General features: G+C 36.8%; 1 protein-coding gene across 1 annotated transcript in view; it reads right to left on the reverse strand.

The window, feature by feature from the left end:
- Positions 1-20,665, reverse strand: part of eipr1 (EARP complex and GARP complex interacting protein 1) — a 49,048-nt gene that overhangs the window by 16,708 nt on the left and 11,675 nt on the right. The window contains exons 5-6 of the mRNA XM_055038302.1: positions 12,205-12,304; positions 4,110-4,246 (exon numbers count right to left, since the gene is read on the reverse strand). Of these exons, the coding sequence (XP_054894277.1) occupies positions 4,110-4,246; positions 12,205-12,304 (237 nt within the window). The remainder of the gene's footprint in view (positions 1-4,109; positions 4,247-12,204; positions 12,305-20,665) is intronic.

The following is a 20,665-nucleotide window of genomic DNA, read 5'->3' on the forward strand; positions in this document are numbered from 1 at the left end:
CAGGGTGTTAGATAACTTAGATAAGGCATCTCATACTCCTGGGCTGCACTCGCTGTGCCTGTTACTGAACATGGCAGCCAGATTTGGGCTGGCAAAGTCAGTGACAAGCCACAGGTCGGTGCATGTCCAACTACAGAGGTGTGTGTGTGTCTCCTATATCTGCTTTTTTGTTGCATTTGCAGGTGTGAAGGAACACCTCAAAGGTCATCTGAGGAGGCATTGGAGCGTGCTGAGAGCCTGCCATCATACAGCTGCCACGCCAACTGGGCACCAAACACACACACGAAACCGCACCGACTCCCACGCTGACAACCAGGTTGCTAAAACCAAACACACACAGAGATACATACAGCAAAGAGCAAACACTTGTCACAAGCAGGTCACTCACTCAGACAGGCAAACGCGTCTCGCTACTCATTCACACTTGCAAGCTTTACTCTTGCAACCACTTCACACTTGTGCACCAGTGTGCATGCATGAACACATACACACATATATAATGTGGTGCCCTTGGTTGCAATCTGTGTTTGTCTAAAACCTTGGACTAAGAGAGTCAAACAGCTACAGAGATTTAATCAGTTAATCCTTCTCACAAACAAATGGCAAGGAAACCATAGAAACCACAGACCTTTAATTCAGAACCCAAACATCACCTAAAGCTACTCAAATATTTGGGGATTTCATGGTTTTAGCTTTTCAAAACTCTTTTGTTCTTTTAGAAAAATTTCAAACATTTTCCACCAATATCAGCTAAATTGCATAATTCCAGGATTTATTATGAAAGAGAGTTTAGATTTTTACATTTAAAAGACCATAGCTAAATTTGTTATCACCGGTTTTTCAACTTGCTCATGATAACATCCACTGTGTGCTTGTTACTGCTGTTTCTCAGTGACACCTGATGCATTTGTTTTACTTTTTCCCTAAATGCACTGCTGGCTACACATTCATTTCTGTCTAATGGGTAATTTAAATGTAAATTTTCAAACCTAAATCATGCTCTGAAGAGCTGTAGTTTTGTCACAAGACCACTAGTGGTTGGTCCTGGTAACTTCAAGATAATGCTACTGATAGGAAAATAAGTTAAATTAGACAGCATCTCTTGCCAAATGTTCTCCATTTCATTTGGCTCAGACACAAAGAAAAAAAAAAAGATCTACAACTTAATCATAATATGTCTATATTATCCAATATATATATTTTAGTTTAATATTTATGTATGTCCATATGTGTTTAAATTCAAATTTTTAATATTTCATGCATGCACTTTCTTCCAATAACTGTTAGAAAAAGAAGAAAGCAGATGTTTGTCCCTTTACTGGTTGAAGATGTCCCATAGGAAAATATATTTTTTCACAGTTCTTTATAATCCCAAATATGAGTCTAAGGACTAAGCCTTACACTTTACCTATTTCTTCCCTTTGTGAAAATGGTTAAATCAGCTGGATAAAGCAGCATAAACAGAGTGTGCAGGAACTCTTTAATTTGTTACAGGGAGAGGAGTGAAATCAATGATTCAACTATCTTATCTAGCCCTGTGATACGCATCTTGTAAATACATTCTCACTTTCTCGCAACCCCCCGTTACTCCCTCACTAAGCTCCCCTCTCAATCTCTTTGGCACTTTGCTGTTATCACGGCGATCAATAGCGAGGTGATTATTATTCTTCTAGCACAGCCCACACGTACACACACGCTGACCTCCCTCATCAAGTAGCTAAGAAACGCAGAGCACACAAACAAAGCATACACTCGCAATGCAGACACACAACGAGGGGTTGTGAGGTGTGCTGCTGATAACCTGCAGTTACAAGGTTAATGTGTGGTACTACACATGCTCCATGTCAAGCAGGAACATTACGGTTCCACCACTCCCACTTCATTATGTGTAGAGGTGGAAAAAAAGCACTTTCTTCTGCTTGTGAACAATGGATTTTAAGCAAAATGTCACAATTAGACACAAAAGTGTCCTAAAACTGACAGAGGATGCAACCAGAACATCAATATATATGAATGCATGTAAGTAAAACATTACACATTAATAAATAAACTAAAAGCACAAAACTAAAGCAGTCTTTTTTTTCTAGCTTCATATGTATTTTATATTTCCTCTGACCTAATTTTAAACAATGAAGTGATCTTTTTCTAGTAATGACTTCCACAAAAAAGAAGATTGTTGTCAGTGTAACATGCCAGAGGTTACAAAGAGTGCTTTCTTTTTGCTTTAACAGCATCCTGACAATCAAAGAGACATTCATAAGCTTGAATGAAATTTGTGCACTGATAAAGTTCTATAAAAAGCATTTATAGAAGATTACAAATATCTGTCCAGTCACAATCTTTTGACTGGACAGATATTTCCTATATGGTTTCAATCTCTAAAAAAGTTTCCACATCGTACCATCTTAAGCTGCAAAGACATATAGAAAAATCTCTGTTTTGAAAGGAAATGAATAAACCATCTTCATTCCAGATGCATTTATTTAGTGTAACTTTCCAAATTTCATCTGAACAAAAATGTTTAAAGACTGTAAAATAATACAGACATATTTACATCATGCATGCTGAATGTGATGCTAAGAAAAACAGTGAACTAGAAGGCAGAGATGAGCAGAGCTAAAACTGAATGTCTGGTCAAAATGCATAAATGTGGTCTAATCAGAGATCTTTAAAACTGTGTTTTAGTCTCTGTTGTTGCCAACATCAGACATGAAAACCGTCAAGACAGAAGAACCTTTTCAAAGTAATGTACTATTAAATTACAACAGATATTTGTCTCATTTGTCATCCAAACTCAATGACTAATGGTTTTAAATAATAATGATTTTAGGCCAGAACAAAATAATTGTGAGCGTGTTTTTTTTTCTCTCCATTATTGAGCAGCCATAGATCATGTCATATTTTCACACTAGGGAAATTTAAAGTTTCTAACATTTAGAAAGGCTTTCTTCCCACAGTAAATAACACGGCTAAATATTGTAACACACAGAAAGTAAAAATTCCTTTAAAACTGCTGTTTTGGTCAACAGTACTGATTTAATTCCTACTTTAATGTATTATTTTAACTAAATAATAGATTTATCCAAGTCGGTTAATTGTTTACTATGTATCTTTGATAGTTTTGTATAGATTTATTTGAATATCTTTATTGAATTTTCAGCAAAAACAAAAATCCCCTACCAATACATTCAATTGTATATATTTTTAACTTGTTGTAGGTTATAATTTTAATAGCGATTGTAGTTGTGGGCAATTTTTTTTTAATTTTCCAATAGACTTCTGGCCAACTTAAAGTTTCATTCTTCATTTAGAGCCAATCTTTATCCCGAAGTTACAGATCTGACTTGCCGACGTCCTTAACTCCCTACTTCCAACACGCAAGAGGCTGTTGGAAGTGAAGTGACAATCAAAACACCTTCATTAAACCTGAACTAGTATTTTGCAAAATTACTAAAGTACTTCTTAAGTTATTACTGATTGTTGACTTACATTGGGACAAAAATGTTAAAGCATGTAGATGTAAAATTAAGCACTTTTGTTTGCATAAGAAATTTTAATTATTTGAAAAGAAAGTTGCTCTAAAACATGCTCAGTGTGACTAGTATAATTAAAAACACATTTCTGTGTGAAGCACTGAAACATCTTGTAAAGCCATGTAAATACCTTCTGAAACCGTTAAGCTCTGACAATTTAACTTACACGACTCTTTAATGACTCATTTCTGTCAGATTTAAAAGTATCCCTCGCAAACATCCAACTGGCTTTAAGTCAGGTGACAGCAGACAGCTCCTGTGTAAGAAATCATGGCTCAACTCTAAGTGGCAAGGAATTAAAAATGTTATGCTGTGAGATTTTCAACACCAAGGTCACTAAATCAAACTTTGATGTTTCATTTGGTAAATTGAGCAAATTCCATAAACATTATAGTGAAACAGTTGATATAAAGAAACCGTAAAAGTTCCAATATTTTTTAAATAAAATATTGCAACTTGTCTTTTCCTAAACAATAAACAACGGAAACTTTGGAATAAATAAAGTAAATACATGTAAGGCATAAGATTCTATAGGAATTTTACATTTTCAGACCTGCCTCTGGTAATGGAGCTCACCTCATAGTGCGAAGATCCCAGCCTCGGATGGTCGTGTCATTTGCCGTGGCGAGCTGGCTGCAGTTGTGGTGGGGGCTCCATTTGCCAGAGGTGAACTTCAGCTGACCTTTGCCTTCGAGGGTGGCAGTGCTGGAGACCTGCATCACACCGGAAGACCTTTATTAACTTCTCAGATCATCCATGGAAGTTTCACTTAAATACATGTGACAAGTTCAGCAAGAACAGTGCGTTCAGTCAGAATAATAATCACATAAAGAAGCTTTTTCTCTCTGCCTTAATCAAGATTAAAATATATTCCTAAAGGAACCATTTTAGGGTTTGCTTTTGGACACTGCATTTCATTGTTTAGCTGATGCTAATAAGAGCAAAATATTTGTTTATAGTATTGAGGTATATGTGGTTTCAAAACTGCTTTGTTTGTCATACGATTGTTAGTCTAAAACTTTTCAAATTACACACCTTAGAAACAGAAGTTTTCTCCAGCTGTAAGGGGCAGAGATGCTTCAGAACCCCGTCAGTCACCACCTGATCACTAACTCACACTTTTCTTGCAAGAAATTGTGCGCCGGCTGTTTAGACAGTCACTGAAGGTACACTAAAGGAGTGAAAATATTGCTTTATTGAGCCAAAGACTTTCTGATGTGCAAAAGCTTAGAATAACTGATGAAGTGTAAGGAGTAACACACAATGAACATATTAATAAAAAAAAAAATCCCTTTATTTCTTAGTCTTATGTGATATTATACTTTCCTAGAAAAATTAACATCAAAAACATCAACCTTTCTAAGGTAGTTAATTTTAGGACAGGTACCAGGCTGCACAGCTCAAGTAATTACCCAGCTAAAGTAACTTATTTCACTCCCACCATCACTCTGTCAAGAACAGAACAAGAAGAAGTGACAATACTTTGCCCAATAAGGTTTTCAACTTAACTGTTACTATATCAAGTTGCAATACAGATTTCAAAGCAATATAGTCATCTCACTAACACTGACTGAAATTTTTATCTCACTGCTTGTGACTGAAGCAGTTTTTAAAAAATGTCATTACCTGGAATGAACCAATTTGTAAAGAAGTATTTTGGATTAAATTGGGACAAAATGTCAAAGAGTATAGATGTAAAATTAAGTACTTTTGTTTGCATAAGAAATTCTAATTATTTGAAACTCAACTCTGATGAACTAAATACTCGAGGACACAGAGAATAGAGAAAATCACTCTCTATTTTTTAAGAGAGTGATTTTCAACAGAAGAGTACATATAATCAAAATAATGCTGAATTTTTTTTAGCATCAAATAAAAACCATTGTTTTAAATACAATTAGTTAGATCGTATTATGGATTTCTATTGAAATCTTAGTATTAATATCATAATGTGATATTTTTATCACAAATGTCATATTGTGAAAATGTCATAGCAGCTGAAGCCTATTCGCCACCTTGGTACTTTTACCAGTAATAAGTGGATTTAATTAAGTGTTGTAGAAAACGTGCACCCTCAATGGGGTAGCAGATTTGTGATCGGTGTACTTCATTTTACTCACATAATTCACCAGGTCCACTAGCAAATAAGACCATATGTTTACTGAAAAAAAAAAAGTTCTCTAACACATAAAGTTAATTCATTTTCATATAAAAAATGACTTCTATTTGGAAAAAATGGAACATTCAGCCTTCATTATCACTGTTTCTGTTACAAAATATGTATTTTTTTTTAACTATTTTACTTTATAATTATTTTGCAACTAATTTAAAGCAGAACCTCTTCAATTTTGTTTTTGCTATGCCATATCTTTCACTCATAGTTTATCTATAATTTTAATAAACTTGCAGGGGATTCCTCTTCACTTGTGTAGTTGTTCTATGTACATATTTACACCCTTCACTTTGACTAACACCTTTTTTGAAGCATTGACCTTTTTTAGTAGACCTTCTCTTTGAAAGCTTCCACCTTCCAGGAAGAAAACTCAACTCTGATGAACTAAATACTCGAGGACATCCAGCAAGTTTTTTACTGTTGTCTTAGTGATATTCTTTCAGGCTTTTTCCGGTAAGCCTGTGCAGTTTCTGAAAAGCTCTTACTCAGGGTAGGGTTTTTTTCTGCATTCTGTGACCAAATTCAAGACTCAGAAATACCTTGAAAGGTTTTTGCTACTTTATTGTGCTCGAGAGTAGAGCTGGTATTGGTTTGAAAGAGAGAAAAAAGTTTAATGTTATTAGTGAAGAGACTGATTTTATTCATCCTGGTTAGGTAGTGATTTAGTTACCTTTTATCAAACCTCCAACGGATTTTCACTGGTCTTTCAAATAAATGATGTGTGGTAGGTGGAGATTAGCGCTGCAGGAAATTTTCAATAATCAATAATTTCCTCAAAATTTGTACGCGTTAACGTGATTGAGGTAGTTTTTTGCTTTGCTGGAGGTGATTTACACACAAGATCATTTATTTTGGAAAAGATCTGCAAAGCTCTGAGAACGTTTAAAACTGATTAGTGTGAAGTATTGAATAAAAGCTGTGTAAGTTGGTCGAGGATCACTGGAATGTATTGTCATTTATTTTTCAAACGTCACTTGGTGCAGAAATTAAGTAGTAGAGTGAAGGCCGATTAAACTGGAGCATTTGAGGTTTCTCAAACAGGATGACATGCTTGTCCCTGGATATTTTTTCAGATATATTTCAAATAAAAAGAATGATGGTGAATTTAATGAAAGCCAAAATGCTTCAAGCCCTCTGATTTATAAAGTAAATTGTTTCATAGGGCTTTTCTTGAAAAATAGAACCCAATTAATGCAGCAGACCAGTTTTGGATAATATCCTTTCCTAAAACTTGTGATGCATCTAAAAATTCCAAAAAGCAAAACCACACTACTCCATTTTTCTTTGCTCCCTGACTATCTGCAGGTTTTTATCGTCATCCTTCTCCTTCTCCCATTTCTCCAGCCCTCCCTCTTCCTCCCCCATCTCTGGCTGCTGGAGCAAAGATCATCGATCGGTCCGTCACCACACTGTTCCCTGGTACATTCTCATTATTTCAGCTAGGGAGGACAGAGGGGGGAGATGGTGAGTGGCCCGTGGAGAAGGAGAGAGGAGAAAAGGAAAGGAATAAAGCAAGAGGGATTAAAAGAAGAAGAATTGTACAGGTGTAGAAAACAGGAAATGGTAGATTCTTGTCAGTTGTGAAGTTGGACTGCAAGGTTTCAAGATAAAAAACTAAAACTGCACTATTTCAAATGTTCAGGTTTCAGTGTCAAGCATTAATATCCAAGTTTACCAGGTATTTATAGTAGGATCCACTGATAAATTACCCCAGATTTTCTTAAATTTGGGAGATCGGTGATCGGTCAATACGTACATGTGAACCCGACCTTATGTACCAATCTTATCTACCTCAGCAAAGGTCTAAAAATCAATGACTGTCCTCTTTTGCTCTGCTTTGAGAGAGGTTTGACTGGCACACAAGGTCATGTATGTACATAAGCAGTTATTAATAGTCACCCCATTGTTGCCAAAGCAGCAACTTTCTTGGTACATTTAGTAATGTTTCAGAAAAAAAAAAAATAATAATCTGTGTCTGTCCATTCAGACGTTTTGCACAGCTGAATGACTGCCACAGGAGCTTAAAGGGTTTTTCAAATATGTAATGAAACAATCAAAGAATCACTCCAGGTATGGTGGTGATTAGGTAATAAAATTATAACACTATGTAAAGCTCAAAAAAGTTGATCGTAACCCTATCAACTCAAATTCAAAAATGTTTTAGGACATTTTATTTATTTCATTTAAAAAAATGTTCTGAAAATTTCAACAGATGTAGATCTGCTACAAAGTCTGTAAAACCCACTCACTGGAGACAGAAATGCTTTCTAACCTGAACATAATATGAAATTTAATCTTTAGAAAGTTATCATTTCAAAACTACTTAAATAGCTTGGATTCAATACTCCTCTTCTTATTATATGTTTTACAACTAAGCTGTTTTTGATGATGTTTCAGTCACTTAAATTTGATTTGATTTTGATTTTAAAATGAGGGCAATAAATGCTGGACAGCTAGCATAGTAATTACCAAAGGGTCAATTCAAAGGATGAACCAGATTAGGTTTATCGTCTATAAATATGGTTATAAAGTGTCAAAGGAAACGTGCACACACATATAAATATCTTTTCTCGTAACTTAAGGAAAGACACAGCCTGTATTTGACAGAAGAGTCGGAGCTCCCCTCCCCTCCTCACAGAACATGAGCTTTCTTAAGCTCAGTAAGAAAACTTCTGCAGGAATCCTGCTCCACTAATGGTTCAACAGCAAAGCTGGAGCTTCGTGCATCCCAGCTTCCCAGCTTTATTAGTGCGCTAACCAAATTAGGGGCCCTAACAAGGCAGTACACACAACACTAGGGGACGCATTCATTTAGGAGGCAAGCAGCTCTAATGCAGAGCTTTCTATCAAATCACCATGCAGTCATGCTTTCTTCACACCCCGATGGTTCGGGGGGTGTGCATTAGTTTGTGTGAGAGCAGATGTGCGGGACAAGGTGTGTAGGTGTCCTCAATTCCACCAGCGAATCCAACTGATGAGGGCTGCAAACACACATCATAGGCACAAAAACAATGCACACTGGCATGCTTAAACCCACGATCCTCTCCTATAAATGCATACACACTACCACATCCAACTCATAGAGCCACTAATCCAGGCCAGACCTCAGAGAGAGAGAGACAGAGAGAGAGGGAGAGAGATAGAAAAAGAGAGAGGGTGGAGAGGGACAAAGAGAGAAAGAGAAAGAGAGAGAGACAGAAAGAAAGAAAACAGAGAGAAATCCATGCTGTGCTGGACATTACTAGAGATGAACACATCACCCTCTGACAGACTGAGGAGGAAAGGAGAGTGGGATGAAAAAAAGGAAGTAGGGAGGGAGGTAAGACGCTTAGCATTCTCATAAGCAGTGGAGGAATTTGTCTTGGCTCCCGAGCTCTCCCTCCTTTTTCACATTCCCCTTCTCCTCATCAGCCTCCTCACTCTTTCCTTATCCCGGCTCGGTCTTCCTCCTTTCTTATATTTATTTTTGCAATCAGCAGCATCTTGTATTGGCACATTTTTCCTTCCCCTTCTTCCTTCTCGTCATGTTTCTTCCATTCACATGCATGCTTCTCTGTTCACCTCAAAGCATGTACATCAATTGTTCTGTTCAGTGTCTGATTCACAGACATGGATTCACCTCTGTGGTCCACTCATTTACATGCTGGACTGACCTACACAGTTCTGTGCAAATTATTACTAACTTTCCCACATTGTCGCACTACAGCCACACTAGACGTATTTTAGTTGGATTCTGTGTGCCAAAACAACTCAAGGTCACTAATTATTGTAGAATCGAAGGAAAAATAATATACAACCTTCACTGAAAAGTGCAGTGTGTATTTGTGCCCAGCTCCCTTGAGCCAAGCCTATGTTTAAACACACTTTGTTGCAATTACAGCTCTTCAATAGCTCAATATTTGGAAGTGTGGCCAACATGGACTGAATAGCTTGTTCACTTTCTCTGCTGCTATTATTAAACTAATATATTTATATTTATTAGTTTTGAGACACAAACTGAAGATGAGCAGATGATGTAAAATATCATCCTTTTTCCCCCTTTCCTTTTAAACAATAAATTGACCTAGAACTCAACATAAATAATCTTGGTAAATATTCGGACAGAGTGAGAGGTCTTGCCCTTCCATTTATCTGTGCTAAAATAAGAAAGAGTCCAACAGACTTTTAGACTCCAAGACTGACTTGTGCTTGCATGTGAGCTTGCTGCCCTTTATGTGAATCTACATAAACCACTAATGAGTCATACACTTCATATTTCTCATCACATCTGGTTTCTAATGGATCTCCACACACACAAACACACGCGCACATATCCACAAAAGCCGACTGACATCACAACTCGATTAGTTCTTCCCCAAATGCATTCACACATGACACACGCCATTATTTTGTGGCTTTGAATACACATAATGGCCTTTCTAAGTGCAAAGCTGGCAAGTTGGAGACGGTGAATTTACAGTGAAGAGCCTCTTCACCTTGCATTACGAAGGACACAACCACAGGCAAATCGACCACAAGTATTTACCCTCAATTTAGTTACATTGCTTTTTCTCTGTATTAAGAGTCATTAATGTGTCTTTCTGCCAGCGAGGGGCGACTCTCGCGTTGAGCAATATTTGGGGTTTGTCCCACTCTTATTTCAATCTCATAATACTTTCACAGAGAACTTTCTACAGCCCTCAATTTAGTAGTTGGCCAACATAATTTTCTTCTGTTCATTTTTAGACAAAAACATTGCAAATGTATTCCCATGGCTTAATTCCTGTACATTTTGCTACGATGATAAAACAAATCATAAGTTTCTAAATATTTCATTTGGATGTTATGTTCTTATTGATTTAAAAGGGCTTTAAATTATGAAAGGACCAAATGGTTTTGGATTATTTTTATGAATACAAATCTGATAAGTATGGTGTGCATTTGAAATAACTCCTTCTAACTTTGATACCCCAAAATAAAAGTCAACTGAATGTCTTTAAATGTCACTCAATCAAGTATTATAGCCCACAAGTGGAAACATTTTTTCGAAGTGCAATTGCAGCTTTTCCGTGAAGGGCTGAGAGGTTTGTAAGAGGATGTAGCACAATGAACTGCATGATGAAGACCAATGAACACATCAGACAGGTAAGGCATACAGTTGTGGAGAAGTTTATATCTGAATTTATAAAACAATATCTAAAGCTTTGGCCATGTCATGAAGCACCATTTGGTCTCTCTAATAATCAGAAGAGCTCATTTTACCACCAAGAGAAGCAGCCATAAGGGAGTAAAGGGAGACTGTAAATCCAAAGGAGGAACAGAGAACATCAGGAGAGTCTATCAAGTGGACAGCTACTAACTATGTTAGCTGCTTACCTACATGGAAAACCTGAGAATGGAGTTGTTCAAAAAAAGGCGTTAGGACTATTTGCTTGCAGTTTCACTAACTCATGAAGGGAACACACAGCTAATGTGGACTAACAGCTTGTTTTGTGCTCAGATGACATCAAAAATAAGCATTTTGACTTAAAACCAGTCAGAAGTTGCTAAACTATGGCAGAAGTTCACCATCCAGCATGTGAAAAGCATGTTTTTGTTTTTTTTTTTGCTATTTTTATAAAGCATGTTCAGATGTTAAAACTAACCAGTCAAAGTCCAGATCTAAATAAAAATTTATTGTTCACAGATTCTCTTTCTTGTTTGATTAACCTGCAGCAATTTTTCAAAGATTGAACAGACATTTTGATTTCAAGACATGCCATGCATGTAGACACACCTGAAAAGACTTCATTGTAGTAAAAGGCATTTCAACAAAGCATTCCGTCAAAATTTAATTAAATGCAAAAACCTCTGTGAGGTCCTAACATGTGAAATTAGAGTGACTTCAAGTTAGAGATGCTGGCTTCAGGTTCATTAAGATAAGTTTCATTCATGAACACCCTTATCACCATACAATTTGAATTATATTATTTTCTTAAGTTTCTTTCTTCTCACACATTTTAAACACAACATGAATACAGCTGTGCACAGAGAGGCAAAATTCATAACTCGTTTTGTTCGTCCTGTTCATGAAACATGTCCTCATGTTTTATGAGGACAATTATTTCTGCTGCACAGCATGGTTTCACCACATTATATGCAATAGAGTCAGACAGCACATAATTCTTATAAAAATATCACAAGAAGTTTCTGTATGTTTTAAATGAGAAAAACATTGTACAATTCACCGAACCACGTTTCAGGCGAACAATGGACTGATTTATCGGTTGTGACAAAATTCCTACTATAAGCATTGGGAAGAAGTGTGGCTATCACAGGAGCTCTAACGTAGATCTTTGCAAATACTTTTTATGAACATATGTGAATAGTGTAAGCAGCTGTTTCGTCAGTGAAAGTATGTTTCAGTTACAACCAAGAAAAAAAATAAAAAAAATAAAAAACTTGGTTCTCAAATAATAAGTCTGCTGCTGTGCAAACTGTGTGTGTGAATGTGATTTTCAGTTTGTGTGCTTCTCATACCGTGGCTTGTGTAGAGCTCTCCTGGAGGTCCCAGAGCAGCGCATGGTTATCAGCCAATGAAATCACACGTTTGCCATCGCCCATGGGCTCCCACAACACGCTGTAAATGCAGAAGGACACACATGCAGCGTATAAACACTCAGAAGACCTGAGTCATGGTCAGTAAGAGCACAGAGTTTGGTTATATTTACATGTAATCCACACAGTGTAACAGAAAGATGTGATTTACGCACATTGAGGTAATGGCCTTCTACGCACACAGTGGCCTACTGAACACACATTATTACTAGCACTTCATAAATTACACAATAGGATCATTCAAATTAAACCATAAATAGACTGCTTTTAATTAACATTTGCAACTGGGGGTGAACAGTTTCATCACTAATGAAAACATAGCAACAGTATGAAAAAGGAAAATTTTCAGGAAAGTTTGTTTCTTTTATTAGCTATGAATTATGTTTCTAGCAGATCATGAAAAAAAAACACTTTAAAATCTCATTTCAGGTACTACATCTGTTGCTTTTTAGTCTCTTATCAATTCACAAGAAATGTAAAACAGTGTAATGTAATGTTATTCAGGAATGACATTGTTCCTCCTGAAATCTTGGTAAGCCCGGTTGTAGGGGCATTTGGGCAACAGCCCACTGTGTTTTTGTGTAAACAAATAACAGTTGATAAGAAATGTAAGAATAACAAAATAATTATATGATATTGGAAGACATTATTGAGAATGCTTAAGCACTAATTATAGACGAATAAATAATTATTTGTAAACATGAAGAGTCCGCATGCAACCTGACTTTAAACCGTCACCGCTTGCTATGCTTTCCTGCAGTTATCTCACTGTTTTAGGATTAGCTAGCAAAAGTTGACAGCAAACAACTGTTTATCACAGAGTGATCAAATAAGTTATGCTAACAAGCTGATTAGCGAATGGGATACAATGACCCAAAAGTGTTACAAGCCAGCGAGTGAAATAATGAGAAAAATGCCCTGAATTTCAGAGGCCACATGTTAATTACTCAGAATATTTCAAACAATTTTGTTATGGTGAGATCATCTGCTCCTAATGGAATGCAGTGAGTCTCTTTATTTAGATAAACTAATCCACTAGAGGCAAGGATGTTGAGTGTTTTCCTAAAATTTTAAATTTTCCTACAAAATGGAAGTCATGTTTGTTGTGAAAGGGGAAAATGAAATACAATCTTTTCTACCTATTTTGGTCACAATTAGAGGCCATTTTGACTACATGCAATTTCATGCTATTCCAGTGAAATTTTTATGGCCAGGCAAAATAAAAATAGAAACTGCTTCTAAAAGACCATTGCAGTGATTGGTCACCCTTACAGAAAAATCTCATAAATTTTACAAATGGGAACACTATGTACCACATGAAAATTAACATGAAGCTGCAGCCATCAAGATGGGTGCTGGACTAAGCCATCAGAAATCAAAAGTGCAGCAGGCTGAACGGGAGGCAGTGCCAAGTGCAGAACTTCTGACATCTTCAACAGATGGCACAAAGCTGTAGGGAGTTGCGCCAGGCAGAGGTGATTCTTCAAAATCGTCCCTTTTGAGTGAAAGATGATGTGCACAATCCATGGTGAGTTACTAAAATTCAGAGATGCATGACTAGCACGCAAGTCTAGTCAAGGCAGGAGAATGGGTGGTGCACACACTCTCCCACAGTTAAATGCCACAGTAAGTAACTTTTATAAAATTGTTTTATATGTTTGTTAATATAATATTATATTACTATAATATGAAGGTATAATATGAGAAAAATTGATTTCCCCTGCCTCCTCCATGTGTACAAATTCATACCACTTGGTTGGAAACAACCAAATAGAGCCAAATGGAGGGTCTTAGCGCGCTCAATCAATCCCATGTATGTGCTGCTCCCACCCTCCTCATTGCTCTCTTCAGGGCTACAGTTTCTTTCCACAGCAAAGCCTAAAATGGGAGTTCAAATTAGAGAAAGGGGGCTGGGACTGACTGACCAAGTATAATAGTCCAGATCAGATTTGTGTTGCTGGCTATTACGCATCTCACCTGCTGCAGTCTTTTGCTGCAGTCTTCACTGATTATACTGTAGGAGAAGTGAATTCATTGCCAATAAAAGTGACAACCTTGTATAAATGAGAGACTACTCATTGGCAAATCCTGCAGCCCAATTCTGTCAATCTACTGCCACAGAGTGGGACACATGGCTGCTTCACCGTAGCTAAAAAATTGTTTTTGCTGGATACTTTACTTTGATCGCTCCCTGCATACAACCGTCTGCAGAGTATTGATTCTTTATTGCATGCCTCGTGGAGCCGCAAGTCCTCACTGTGCTCTACTTAAAGCATATATTATGAGCACAGGGCCACTTGCTGTGTTTTTCATTGCTCCCTTGTTGGCGACTAGATCACATCTGTACTTTTCTTCATGTCTCTTAGTTCAGATAGCTAAATAAAGATGGAAACAGTGCCAAGACAGAAGAACTCAACAGACAAAGAAGCTCTTTAACTCCCAGTCTTACCATGTAAGATAATGTCAGGGACTTTCAAATGAGCCAAATATAACTAGAAAATGCTCCTATTTCCAGTGTTGATTTTAATGTTATAATTTTTACTTTAAAAGATAATTATGTTTTAATCTGGTCTGAATGCAGCATAAATTTGGATTACTTGTAGGTTGGGTCGTCTAATTCTGACACAGCTATAAAACCAGAGTCGTAAGACGCTTAGAAAATGATGCCATTTATTTAGGAAGTTCATCAATTAGACACTTCATTTTCCTTGAACTCATTTGTCAACCTGGAGAAGCCACAACAATGCTCATGTCTGAGAGACGAGGAGCGTGTTTGAGAGAGATAAAACAAATGACCAAGTTAGAGTTTAGTGTTGGACTGAATCCAAGTTTCAAATACAGATAGCGCCATTAGAAGAGGCGAAGCAGAGCGCTGGAGGGATTGGGAGAAGTAGAGGAGGGGCAACGGAGCTGTGTTTATTAGGGCTGTAAATCTAAAGCTGCAGAGGGACGGCTTTTACTGCCCTCCTGAGGAGCAAACAGTCATGGACTCTGGATGCAAAAACACAGACGTAAACACACCCAGCATGCAAACTTATTTGCCTTTAGGGCTGTATCACATTTACTTTAATTCATTTTCAGAAGACAAAGGAATATTTATGGCAAGACTCAAGCCCAAAAATATTTTATTAGCAAAAACCAGTAGTTAATTTTGAAACTAGCGTTTCAGGAGCCAGAACTTAATCTGAAGCAAACTATTGGTGTCAAACCTGCCAATTTCAAAGAAGGAGTTTGTTTGGGAAACAGACTGGTTAAAAATAGACATGGTCATTCATTGTTAAAATAAAGTTTTTAATGTAGTTGTTTTTTCATAATGTTTAAAGAACAAATCCATATATACTGAGAATAAATTACTCACAGATAGATTTTCCTTTATCAGTGACACCCAGACTTTTTATGGTTTTATTTGAAAAATAAAAGAAAGCGTGGTTTTCTTTCCACTACACATTATAGTCGTGCAAAACTTTGTGGTGGTCTGAAAAAAACAAACCCAAAGACAAATATGGGTTGTGTATATATGTGACTGGCAGTAAGCGCATAGAAATTTGTTAAGTTTTTAAGGATCTTCTGGAAAGATGGATTCTTACTATAACTCACTGAGGGTGAACATTGGACCAACACCTACAGCCCCATCTTAAAAACTGAACAGCAGGTGCCAAATACGTGAGGAATGAGCCTGCCATCACAGAAACCTTGAAATAAGACAACGGATTGCTACCTTACTCCCCAACACTGTTACAAAAACACACATTCATCAGGACACCATAGGGCCAATTAAAACATACTCACCACTTTGGGATTTGCACATCACATTTTTCCCCAAAGTATCAATTATCTTATGCAACAGCAGAGAGTTAGAGACAATTACTGAGCAGTGCCTAATATCAGCTTTTTTAAAAAAAAAAACACTGTAAGTTACATGCATTTGACTTTGAGTGTTGCAACAAGCCAGCTTCTGAAGCAGTATGTAAATACTGTCAGGGAGAGCTGTGGGGGTTTCACAGTCCCATACATCTAAGTCGAAGGAAGGCATGCAGTTTTATGTCTCTCCTTGTCTTTCTATACGTCTCTTGCTCTTCAGGTTGTTCTCCTTTTACGCTGTGCTTTGCATGTATACAAATTAAATCCCAGTATGTACAAGACAAACGCATCGGGTGTGGCTCTCCTCCTTCTGGACAGGATTTCATAGGCATACCAAGTAAAAAATGCTAAACTACCGTAAGTGACACTTTCTGCAAGTATGTCGATGAAGTTCATGAAAACTACTGTGTGGCTCTTATTTTCTTAATTTCCTTTTCTCAAGATTTTGTCAATCAAATTCCTGAAAAATGAATTCCATTATTGTAGCAGAGTTAAGACAGAACATTTTCTACCTCATGAGAATTGAAATGAGAAGGTCAAATCAAACACAAAAACAACGTGTCTATGCAAAAGCCCATTCAGGAACACTGAAGGATTTGGATTTTGGCAGCACTGTTGAGTTCTTTGTATGGTGGAAAAGTCAGAATCATTGCAAGAATTTTGTACTTCATGAAATAAATAATTTAGCTTATTTAAACAGTTATTGCTCCTATTAACAGAGCTTGGATGATAATTTCCTCAGAGACAATTCCAGTGTTGCCTAAGGAAGTCAACACCTTTTATCAAGGTGTTCATAATTATTAGGCAGATTCTTTCCTGTAGATTTGTAGATCCTGTAGTGCCTGTAGATATTCCCCAAAAAAGCCCAAACATCACTTTTACTTTTGCAAACATTCATGTTTAAGGTTTATTAGCATTTTGGATTAACCAAGAACACTTTAGTTGGTGATTGATAGAAATAATCATCAAAAAACACTTGGCTAATAATTGAGCACCTAATGTATCATCTATGCAAACCAATGTTACAAAGCTAAACAAATTAATAAAGATAGGTGACTGAACTCTGGACTTTCTGGAGCTTGTGCAAAAACAAAAGACACAACATGCTTCTCATAGTGGACTGTACAGTACAGAAGATCCTAATCAAATAACAGGACATCCTGCTGTACTGCAGTGAGAACAGATGCAGGAGATTATTTTATCCAACAGAGTAGTCTCATTTTTAGAAATAGAAAACACAATCAGTCTTTTTGTCTTACTTCTAATCCTAAAAATTTCTCTTTGCAATAAAGTATTTCACCAATCAGTAATGTTAGTTCCGAAAAAGATTCCCTTAAAAGTGTTATTCAAAAATTAATGGTCAGGAAACTATACTTTAGTTTTCTGAAACTAAAATATAGTTTGAAATCTTTAAGAACTGGTGAGAAAAAATATTTATGTTTCCATGAAACTCAAACCACTGCTTTCATCAATAACTTAGCTTGTTTAAACAGTTATGGCTCCTATTAACAGAGCGTGGATGATAATTTCCTCAGAGACAATGGGTAAGTACCATTTTCCCAACTTAGCCAGCTGTTGAACCCTCCAGCCAGACTAATTTTTTAGAGGAATTTATAAAAAATAGTAATTGTAATTTGGAGGCTTCTTAAAAGGCGTACATAAACTTTGATCAGAACTGGACCTTGACACCTGTGGTATTTGGGACCTTCACCTGAGATCATAGCTATAATATGATGTAATAGGGTTCAAAGAAAGTAGAACAGAAGTAGAAGTCTCAAAAACATATTTTAAGGAATTATACTTAATATTATAGGGTTAAAGGAGTATGTCTGTAAAATCACAGAGCAATCATCTACATGCAACCCTTCTCCAATTGTACAAAAACAAAAAAAACTATATCTCTGGTATCAAGAATAACAGAATATCAAAAGATTGAGTTATTTTGTCCTGTTTTACATGAAAACACATAAAAAGGAGTCCAATAACCTCATCAGTATCTAAAATAAGAATACAGTAGTTTTAACCTCATCTTTGTGAGACATGTCATTAAAACTCATAAAGGATATTATCTTAGACTGCATTGTTTAAACATGAGTGGGTATTAATTATGGAAAAGATTTGGTCTTAAAAGCACCAAATACTAGGCCAGCACAATACACCGCAAAAGTGTCGTCATTGTTGTAACAATGTGTGTTATAGTCATGTTGCAAAGAACTACTTAGAGGGAAAATATATATAGAGTTATAAACTTTCATTTTTCATGTTAATGTAATATTTAGCCAGTTGGACATAGTCTCAAGGTAGCAGTTCCTCACACCATACACTGCTCTAAAATTTCAGCTGACTTTCAGTGTTTCTTACAAAACTATGAAGCTTAATGGAAAACTAAAATATTTGTCCCAATTTAACTTTACTAGTTTACAAAGTTCAAGATCAGTCAAAAATAGTAACTTTTTTTTAAATGAAGACAAGGTGAATATGTTGCAAATAACCTGCCTAAAACAACCTCTGTTCTCTACACAAGAGCAGTGATTGGAAATTGTTGAGTAAACTCTGGCTTTGTCAATACAACAATGCATCCTATTTTATGCAATACACTCTTGTGCATGACAAGGAATAAATACAGAGCAAAACTTGTGATCTTTTTGCAAAAAAAATTAATAAAAGAAGCCCAAGACAAGTATAACCAAAGAGAAATAACTTCAGCAAAAAAATGAGAAGGCGTTTCTTTGACCAAATACACAGTTGTACCATTGCCATCTTCTTCCATCTTTAGAATTGTTTTTTTTTTTTTTACGCTCTGCCATTCCCTCCTAGCGTGCTGATTGGCTCAAATGGCTCCACATGAATCAATTTGGTCAACTGGCAAGGCTCCCAATCGAAACTAAGTGCACAAGGAGGAATAAGAGGGCAAAAACCGCCATGGAGAACGCATAAACACACACACAAAAATTTTGCCAGCATTTTTATTCAGCACACGCTTCACAACGGAGCACAGGCTCAAATGTTTGCTCGCCCAAACAATGAGGGGATTTTTGAGGAAGGAGAAAGGGTTATTGTTAGTGGGAGTGAAGGGACAGCACGCGTGAGCTAAACAGGCAGACATGCTACAGTGGATGCAAACACACATGGAGCAGGTGGACAAACATGCATGCAAAAATAAAGTAAAAATAAAAAATAAAAAACCCTAAAACAGAAACTCTTTGTCTCTTCACACACACAAAAGCATGCACAGATTGGTGCAAGCTGCCAGTATTATCAGAACAAGAGAGGATGTGTGCATGTTGTAGAGAAATGGAGGAGGCGGGCGGCACACCAAAGCCATCCATCTAGGGAAGCCAATAGTGCACAGCATAGGGTGCAGGCTTCACAGCAACCAATTCACAGCCCAACAAAACAGAAACACACACATATAGACCGCATGTGCACAGTGTGATGCCCTTGTGAGGGTTATAGCTCTCAGGGCACTGAGATGGTGGTGCCCACAACCATCAATCTTTACCCCCACAGCATCATCTGACCTGGTCTCTCACACGTAAACACTCAGATAATTAACTTTTTTAATCCCTAGCAAAAGGAAAATATTTGTAACTTTAATTTTAACCCTTAAAAACACAAGTCTTTACCCTGAAATAGAACATTAAAAGGAATGATTAAGAAACAAGCTCAACAAAATAAGCAAAAAGCAAAAAATTTACATCTGCATTTTTCTCTAGGCTTCTCCTCCCAATCTTTATCTCTACCTTGCAGACACCTGCTACAGTACGCTAACTGATTGGCGCGTCTAAAAATGATAGCAATCATGAGGCAGACGATGAACGGCGGCGTAAAAAGCGGAATGACCATCGATTTTCATTCTCATAGGCAGTGAGTTATGGCGAACAGCTCTGACTGTAAGACAAAAGGATCGAGCTGTGACTAAAATCCAAGATGTGGGCCAGTCAATAGTCAGATCCAGAGAAAAATAATAACACACACGCACAAAAGCAGCCGAGATGAAGACGAGATGCATTTCAGAGTATAATGGAGTATGTGGCTGGTTCACTTTCTGAGGAACTAAAGGCTTGTCAATCTGTCCTCCAAGTTCTTCTAAAACTTAAAGGCCAAATGTCACATCTTAGAGCCTAAAAATCTAAAAGGTTTAAAACATAAATATGTCAAAATTGGCCTTTTCTTTGTTTCTCATGTTTTTTTTATTTTAAAAAGACACCTTTCTTAAAGTCCCTCCTTCAGAATCAGACACAAACTTCCATTTTTAGTTGAAGACATTGTACATGATGCTGTATCACCAGAAAAATACATCCAGATGATTGCCAAATGGATTGATTTCTTGATAGAAAATAACTTTTCAGTGGTAAAATTTCAAATAGATGTGTAGAAGATTATTAGTGCAGAAAAAGAAGTAGAGTGATTTGTTTTGTATCAAGGATTAAATACACTGCAAGCATGGGCCTGCAACTTGATTTCTCCAAACATAAAATGAAACTGCATTCCAAGAGAAGTGTTGGAAACACTTTTGGCC

The sequence above is a fragment of the Poeciliopsis prolifica genome, unplaced genomic scaffold (assembly GCF_027474105.1).
Source record: "Poeciliopsis prolifica strain line A6 unplaced genomic scaffold, Auburn_PproV2 SCAFFOLD013, whole genome shotgun sequence".
NCBI classification, from domain to species: domain Eukaryota; kingdom Metazoa; phylum Chordata; class Actinopteri; order Cyprinodontiformes; family Poeciliidae; genus Poeciliopsis; species Poeciliopsis prolifica.